The sequence below is a fragment of the Vicia villosa genome, unplaced genomic scaffold (assembly GCF_029867415.1).
Source record: "Vicia villosa cultivar HV-30 ecotype Madison, WI unplaced genomic scaffold, Vvil1.0 ctg.001224F_1_1, whole genome shotgun sequence".
NCBI classification, from domain to species: Eukaryota; Viridiplantae; Streptophyta; class Magnoliopsida; order Fabales; family Fabaceae; genus Vicia; species Vicia villosa.
The window spans coordinates 430147-438753 of NW_026705540.1; the positions used below are offsets into that span (position 1 = coordinate 430147).

Below are 8607 nucleotides of genomic sequence, written 5' to 3' on the forward strand. Positions count from 1 at the left end.
GTGGGTCTTCAGGAACAAGCTAAGTGTAAAAGGAGAAGTTGTAAGAAACAAAGCCAGGCTGGTTGCTCAGGGCTATAGTGTAACACCCCGTTAATTCTGGTGTATTAATTTAATTATTTCATTAATTAAATTATTAGAAATAATAATCTGTGGGAATTATTTGGAAAATAATAAAAATATGGTGTTGGGCTGAGTGTGATAGTTAGTAGAAGGGGGGTGTTAACTAAGCAAGCCCATTAAGAATGTTTTATTTTATTTTTCATAAAATAAAGGAAATTGGGAAAAAGAGAAGCAGAAGCAGTAGAAGCAGATTTTGGAACTGAAGAACACGTGAAAGTGAGAAGAGCCAAAGGGGGAGAAGAACTTCGAAGATCCGACTCTGAGGTAAGGGGGGATTCTTCGGGTTAGTAATTCTTATGCGATTGTAGGTAGTAGGATAGATTAGGATTATTGTTTAGTTCATTCGTACGTGTCGGGTTGGGAATTTGTTAGGTTTTGATAATCTTGTATGAATTGACATGATTCTGTTGATACTTGTGACATATGATGTTAATACATGTCAATAACCTATTTGAAATGTGTAATTGTGTGAAAAACAATGATATTTGTGTGCTATGTTCGTATGTACCTGAAATTGGGGTTATGGGATAGGGTAAAAGCTGTCAAAATGGTGATTTTTGCTGTGCAGGTACGTAGGAACCGGTTCCCATGTGGGACGAACCGGTTCCCCCTTGTAAAAACAGAGAAATATGGATTCTGGGTAGCTGGGAACCGGTTCCCATGTAGGGACAACCCGGTTCCCCATAGTAAAAACCAGAGACGAGACTTTTGAAGCTGCCAGGAACCGGTTCCCACGTAGGGACAACCCCGTTCCTGCAGCACTTTTCTAAAAATGTTTTATCTTTGAAAACTCATAACTTTTGATCCGAATACCCGATTTATGTGCCGTTTTGAGCAGTGTGAAGCTGAGTTAAAGGCCTATATGATGAATAGGTAGTATGGATGTAAAGTCCAAGTTGTTTATCTGTGATTATGTATTTATTGGGTGATGACTTTCGTGTATGCGTGTGTTATGTTTGTATGAATGCTAAGAATATATACATGCTTATCGGTGATGATTTGGTGATGATAATGAAACGGTGTGTTACATCGAATTGGTGATGTTGTAGGCATGTTATATGTTGCATTCATTGGCATACATTTTCGGTGATGGATCCCGGTGATGAAATGGATCAAAATGGTGGGCATAATTCCCATTGTGTGGAATTTGTGCTGGTTAAAACTGTATCTCGGTGATGAAAAAGATCAGTTGGATGGGTTTATCCCATGGATGGTACCACATGCATTAGTGTCAGTTCATTCATTGCATTATATTATGATATGACTGAATGATTGTGTGGTGTGATAGATGATGTTTATACACTGTTGCTTGCTTGTTATAATAATTCTGATTGTATGTATGATGAGTGGATGATAATTGCTATGATATTCTATTGCTTATGATTGTATAATGGTTATTAATTCGAATGAAACTCACCCTTACTTTGATGATTTCAGATTAAGGATGTAGCGGCGTGTGATTGGGTGAAGATAGCTTATAAGCTAGCCCGTAGTTCGTGTCGAGTCATGCTCTGATTGTAACACTGGGATCGATTAGTCTTAGCGTTACTTGAGATACTATGTTGTTATTTTGTTTATGGATTATGTATTGATGAGCTGTTTGGATATGCTCCTAACATTGTTTGAAATAAGTTTCCGCTGTGATGAACACATGTTGAAGTTTGGTTAATTTTAATAAAAGCATGACAATCGACTTTGATGTTTTATTTATTTAATAATTGTAACATCCTTGATGTGTTATTACTCTGATTATATTATATTATTTTACCGGGGGGTTTTAGAAGGGTGTTACAATAGTGGTATCAGAGCATAGTCGGTCGTTAGAGTCAGAGTCTTAGTGTCAGTGTTCCCTTGTATGCGACTAGTGTAAGGTAAACACTGTCGATACTTTTGTTCTGATGAGATTGTTTTATGATTTAGCAGAACAATGGCTGGAAGAAGTGGAAGGAACGATGACGCTATCGCAGAGGCTCTAGGCATGATTGCTGGTGTACTGGGAGGGAATGCTACTGGGGCTGTGATTGGTGCTGACAGACAGTTGAACAGCTTTCAGAGGAACAACCCTCCACTGTTCAAAGGCACTCATGACCCTGATGGTGCTCAGAAATGGTTGAAAGAGATCGAGAGGATCTTCCGAGTGATCGATTGTGCAGAAAATCTGAAGGTGAGGTACGGTACTCACATGCTATCAGAAGAAGCTGATGACTGGTGGGTTACTACTAAGACTGAATTGGATTCAGATGGGATTGCGATTACTTGGGCCATATTCAAGAGAGAATTTCTGAGGAAGTACTATCCTGAAGATGTTCGGGGAAAGAAGGAGATTGAGTTCTTGGAACTGAAACAGGGTAGTATGACAGTGCCTGAATATGCTTCCAAATTTGTGGAATTGGCTAAGCACTACACACCCTACACCAACGATGCAGCTGGAGAATTCTCTAAGTGTATCAAGTTTGAGAATGGTCTTCGTGATGAGATCAAACAGGGCATCAGGTATCAAAGGATTCGCCGATTTGCTGATTTGGTGGACTGTAGCAGAATCTTTGAGGAAGACAGTCTTAAGCTGAAATCATCTCACTCTCGTGAGTTAGTTGATAAGAAGGGTAAGAAGCCTATGGACAGAGGTACACCATATGGTAGGGGAAACCCAAGAGCTGGTAACTGGAGAAGACCTAGTGGGGGAGATTCTGGTGCTCCCTTTAGGTGCTTCAACTGTGGTGAAACTGGACATAAGAGGGATGAGTGCAAGAAAGAAGAGAAGAAGTGCTTTAAGTGTGGCAGAGTAGGCCATGTTGCTCCTGACTGTAAGATGAGAACTGTGACTTGCTATAACTGTGGAGAAGAAGGTCATATCAGTACACAGTGCACCAAGCCGAAGAAGAACCAGTCTGGAGGGAAAGTCTTTGCTTTGTCTGGATCAGAAACTACTCCGGAGGATAGACTGATTAAAGGTACGTGTTTCATACATAACACACCTTTAATTGCGATTATTGATACTGGTGCGACTCACTCGTTTATTTCATTGGATTGTGCTAAGAGGCTGAATTTAGAGATAACAAAGATTAATGGAAGTATGGTTATTGACACTCCTGCGTCGGGTTCAGTGACCACTTCATCTGCATGTTTGAACTGTCCTATTGATATATTTGGTAGGAAGTTTGGAATGGACTTAGTGTGCCTTCCACTTGAACAACTTGACATTATTCTGGGGATGAACTGGTTGCAATTTAACCGAGTTCATATCAATTGTTTTACGAAGACGGTCATCTTTCCTGAAGAGATGAGTATCGAAGAGTTGGCAATGACTGCAAGACAAGTAGGTGAAGCAATTCAAGACGGGGCAGCCGTGTTTATGCTTTTTGCGTCGATGGAAGTGAAAGGAAGAGTAGCGAGTAATGAATTACCAGTGGTCCGAGAATTTCCAGAAGTTTTTCCAGAAGATGTCAGAGAGCTACCACCTGAAAGGGAAGTAGAGTTTGCTATTGAGTTAGTTCCTGGAACCAGTCCTATATCGATGGCACCTTATAGGATGTCAGCATCTGAATTGACCGAGTTGAAGAGTCAATTAGAAGAATTGTTAGAGAAGGAGTTCATCCGTCCAAGTGTGTCACCGTGGGGTGCACCGGTGTTATTGGTAAAGAAGAAAGAAGGATCTATGAGGTTGTGTGTAGACTACAGACAACTGAATAAAGTTACTATCAAGAATCGGTATCCATTGCCGAGGATTGATGATTTGATGGATCAGTTGGTCGGAGCTAGTATATTCAGTAAAATTGATTTGAGGTTTGGGTATCATCAGATTCGTGTGAAGGCGGACGATATTCAGAAGACTGCGTTCAGAACGAGGTATGGTCATTATGAATACACTGTGATGCCTTTTGGGGTTACTAACGCACCTGGTGTTTTCATGGAATACATGAATAGGATTTTTCATCCTTATCTCGATAAGTTCGTTGTGGTGTTCATTGACGACATTCTGATATATTCCAAAAGTGAAGAAGAACATGCAGAGCATCTCAGAATTGTGCTGGGGGTGTTGAAAGAGAAGAAGCTTTATGCCAAACTGTCGAAATGTGATTTCTGGTTAAGCGAAGTAAGTTTCCTGGGTCATGTAATTTCCAAGAACGGTATTGCCGTAGACCCAGCAAAGGTAGAAGCCGTGTCTCAGTGGGAAGCCCCGAAGTCCGTTACCGAAATTCGTAGCTTTCTGGGTCTTGCAGGTTATTATCGGAAGTTTATAGAAGGATTTTCAAAGTTAGCTCTACCGTTGACGAAGTTGACTAGGAAGGGTCAAGCATTCGTTTGGGACTCGGAATGCGAAGAAGGATTCCAAGAATTAAAGAAGAGGCTGACTAGTGCTCCTATTTTAATTTTGCCGAATTCGGCAGAATCTTTTGTTGTATATTGTGACGCTTCATTGATGGGACTTGGAGGTGTACTAATGCAGAATCAGCAGGTAGTTGCTTATGCGTCGAGACAACTTAAGGTGCATGAAAAGAATTACCCGACTCATGACTTAGAGTTAGCAGCAGTGGTGTTTGTGTTGAAATTATGGAGACATTATCTTTATGGTTCACGATTCGAGGTGTTTAGTGATCATAAGAGTCTGAAGTACCTATTTGATCAGAAAGAGCTTAATATGAGACAGAGGAGGTGGTTAGAGTTCCTTAAAGATTATGATTTTGAGCTGAATTACCATCTGGGTAAGGCGAATGTTGTTGCTGATGCTTTGAGTAGGAAGTCCTTGCATATGTCAATGTTGATGGTACGAGAACTAGATTTGATTGAACAATTCCGGGATTTAAGTTTAGTATGTGAAGGCACTTCGAATAGTATCAAGTTAGGTATGTTAAAGCTGACAAGTGGAATTCTTGATGAGATCAGAGAAAGGCAGAAGGAAGATGTGGGACTAGTTGACAGATTGACTCTGATTAACCAAGGAAAAGGAGATGAGTTCAGAATTGATGAGAATGGCATAATGAGGTTTGGCGACCGTGTTTGTGTTCCTGATGTTACTGAACTGAAGAAGAGTATCTTAGAAGAAGGACATCGTAGTGGGTTGAGTATTCACCCCGGTGCTACTAAGATGTACCATGATTTGAAGAAGTTATTCTGGTGGCCGGGAATGAAAAAGGACATAGCTGAATTTGTGTATTCTTGTTTGACTTGTCAAAAGTCAAAGATCGAACATCAGAAGCCGTATGGAACTATGCAGCCTTTATTTATTCCTGAATGGAAGTGGGATAGCATATCCATGGACTTTGTATCTGGATTGCCAAGAACAGCTAAGAACTATGAAGCCATTTGGGTTATTGTGGATAGACTGACGAAGTCTGCTCACTTCATACCGATGAGGATGGATTATTCGATGGAAAGGTTGGCACAGTTGTACATTGAGAAAATAGTAAGTTTGCATGGTATTCCTCCGAGCATAGTATCAGATAGAGATCCAAGATTTACATCCAGATTTTGGGAAGGGTTACAGGAGGCCTTGGGTACTAAATTGAGGTTAAGTTCTGCTTACCATCCGCAGACTGATGGTCAGACTGAAAGGACGATTCAATCATTGGAAGATCTATTGCGTGCTTGTGTACTGGAAAAAGGTGGTACATGGGATAGTTATTTGCCGTTGATTGAGTTCACTTACAATAACAGCTACCATTCGAGTATTGGTATGGCTCCATTTGAAGCTTTGTATGGTAGAAGGTGTAGGACACCACTGTGTTGGTATGAAGCTGGTGAAAGTGCAGTGATTGGACCAGAGATTGTTCAAGAGACGACGGAAAAGATTAAGATGATTCAAGAGAAGATGAAGGCTTCTCAAAGTCGTCAGAAAAGCTATCATGATAAAAGGCGGAGAACACTTGAATTTCAAGAGGGAGATCATGTGTTTCTTAGAGTAACTCCTACGACGGGTGTTGGTCGAGCACTAAAGTCAAGGAAGTTGACGCCGCGTTTCATTGGTCCGTTTCAGATTACGGAAAGAGTAGGAGAGGTTGCTTATCGTATTGCTTTACCGACCACACTTGCAAACCTACATGACGTATTCCATATATCTCAATTGAGGAAATATATAGCGGATCCGTCTCATGTAATCCAGGCAGATGACGTGCAAGTGAGAGATAATATGACAGTTGAGGCGTTGCCTATGAGGATTGAAGATCGGAAGATAAAGCAACTACGTGGTAAAGAAATAGCTTTAGTCCGAGTAGCTTGGGGAGGAGCTGCAGGTGGAAATGTTACGTGGGAGCTAGAAAGTCAGATGAAAGACTCTTATCCTGAACTCTTCGTTTGAGGTATGTTTTCGAGGACGAAAACTCTTTTAGTGGGGGAGAGTTGTAACACCCCGTTAATTCTGGTGTATTAATTTAATTATTTCATTAATTAAATTATTAGAAATAATAATCTGTGGGAATTATTTGGAAAATAATAAAAATATGGTGTTGGGCTGAGTGTGATAGTTAGTAGAAGGGGGGTGTTAACTAAGCAAGCCCATTAAGAATGTTTTATTTTATTTTTCATAAAATAAAGGAAATTGGGAAAAAGAGAAGCAGAAGCAGTAGAAGCAGATTTTGGAACTGAAGAACACGTGAAAGTGAGAAGAGCCAAAGGGGGAGAAGAACTTCGAAGATCCGACTCTGAGGTAAGGGGGGATTCTTCGGGTTAGTAATTCTTATGCGATTGTAGGTAGTAGGATAGATTAGGATTATTGTTTAGTTCATTCGTACGTGTCGGGTTGGGAATTTGTTAGGTTTTGATAATCTTGTATGAATTGACATGATTCTGTTGATACTTGTGACATATGATGTTAATACATGTCAATAACCTATTTGAAATGTGTAATTGTGTGAAAAACAATGATATTTGTGTGCTATGTTCGTATGTACCTGAAATTGGGGTTATGGGATAGGGTAAAAGCTGTCAAAATGGTGATTTTTGCTGTGCAGGTACGTAGGAACCGGTTCCCATGTGGGACGAACCGGTTCCCCCTTGTAAAAACAGAGAAATATGGATTCTGGGTAGCTGGGAACCGGTTCCCATGTAGGGACAACCCGGTTCCCCATAGTAAAAACCAGAGACGAGACTTTTGAAGCTGCCAGGAACCGGTTCCCACGTAGGGACAACCCCGTTCCTGCAGCACTTTTCTAAAAATGTTTTATCTTTGAAAACTCATAACTTTTGATCCGAATACCCGATTTATGTGCCGTTTTGAGCAGTGTGAAGCTGAGTTAAAGGCCTATATGATGAATAGGTAGTATGGATGTAAAGTCCAAGTTGTTTATCTGTGATTATGTATTTATTGGGTGATGACTTTCGTGTATGCGTGTGTTATGTTTGTATGAATGCTAAGAATATATACATGCTTATCGGTGATGATTTGGTGATGATAATGAAACGGTGTGTTACATCGAATTGGTGATGTTGTAAGCATGTTATATGTTGCATTCATTGGCATACATTTTCGGTGATGGATCCCGGTGATGAAATGGATCAAAATGGTGGGCATAATTCCCATTGTGTGGAATTTGTGCTGGTTAAAACTGTATCTCGGTGATGAAAAAGATCAGTTGGATGGGTTTATCCCATGGATGGTACCACATGCATTAGTGTTAGTTCATTCATTGCATTATATTATGATATGACTGAATGATTGTGTGGTGTGATAGATGATGTTTATACACTGTTGCTTGCTTGTTATAATAATTCTGATTGTATGTATGATGAGTGGATGATAATTGCTATGATATTCTATTGCTTATGATTGTATAATGGTTATTAATTCGAATGAAACTCACCCTTACTCTGATGATTTCAGATTAAGGATGTAGCGGCGTGTGATTGGGTGAAGATAGCTTATAAGCTAGCCCGTAGTTCGTGTCGAGTCATGCTCTGATTGTAACACTGGGATCGATTAGTCTTAGCGTTACTTGAGATACTATGTTGTTATTTTGTTTATGGATTATGTATTGATGAGCTGTTTGGATATGCTCCTAACATTGTTTGAAATAAGTTTCCGCTGTGATGAACACATGTTGAAGTTTGGTTAATTTTAATAAAAGCATGACAATCGACTTTGATGTTTTACTTATTTAATAATTGTAACATCCTTGATGTGTTATTACTCTGATTATATTATATTATTTTACCGGGGGGTTTTAGAAGGGTGTTACATATAGTCAGCAAGAAGGCATTGACTATACATAAACCTTTGCACCAGTGGCCAGGTTAGAATCTATTCGTCTTCTAATTTCTTTTGCCACTCATCATAACATCACTTTGTATCTGATGGATGTTAAGAGTTCCTTCTTAAATGGTTGTATAGATGAGGAAGTATATGTCCACCAACCTCCGGGTTTTGAAGACTCTAAGTCTCCAGAACATGTTTTCAAATTAAAGAAATCATTATATGGCCTGAAGCAAGCTCCCAGAGCTTGGTATGAAAGATTAAATTCTTTCCTTCTGGATAATGGTTTCACTAGAGGACAA

General features: G+C 39.8%; 1 protein-coding gene and 1 long non-coding RNA gene across 2 annotated transcripts; both read left to right on the plus strand.

The window, feature by feature from the left end:
- The first annotated feature begins 273 nt into the window (after positions 1–273).
- Positions 274–1830, plus strand: LOC131634088 (uncharacterized). Its single transcript, XR_009293476.1, has 2 exons — positions 274–384; positions 1558–1830. It is a non-coding gene; the product is annotated as an uncharacterized LOC131634088 (long non-coding RNA).
- A 904-nt stretch (positions 1831–2734) lies between these two features.
- LOC131634086 (uncharacterized) lies at positions 2735–8205 on the plus strand. Its single transcript, XM_058904759.1, has 2 exons — positions 2735–3071; positions 7937–8205. Exons 1-2 carry the CDS (start codon positions 2735–2737, stop codon positions 7939–7941), a joined length of 342 nt encoding a protein of 113 aa, XP_058760742.1. The 3' UTR covers positions 7942–8205.
- The last annotated feature ends 402 nt before the right edge of the window (positions 8206–8607 follow it).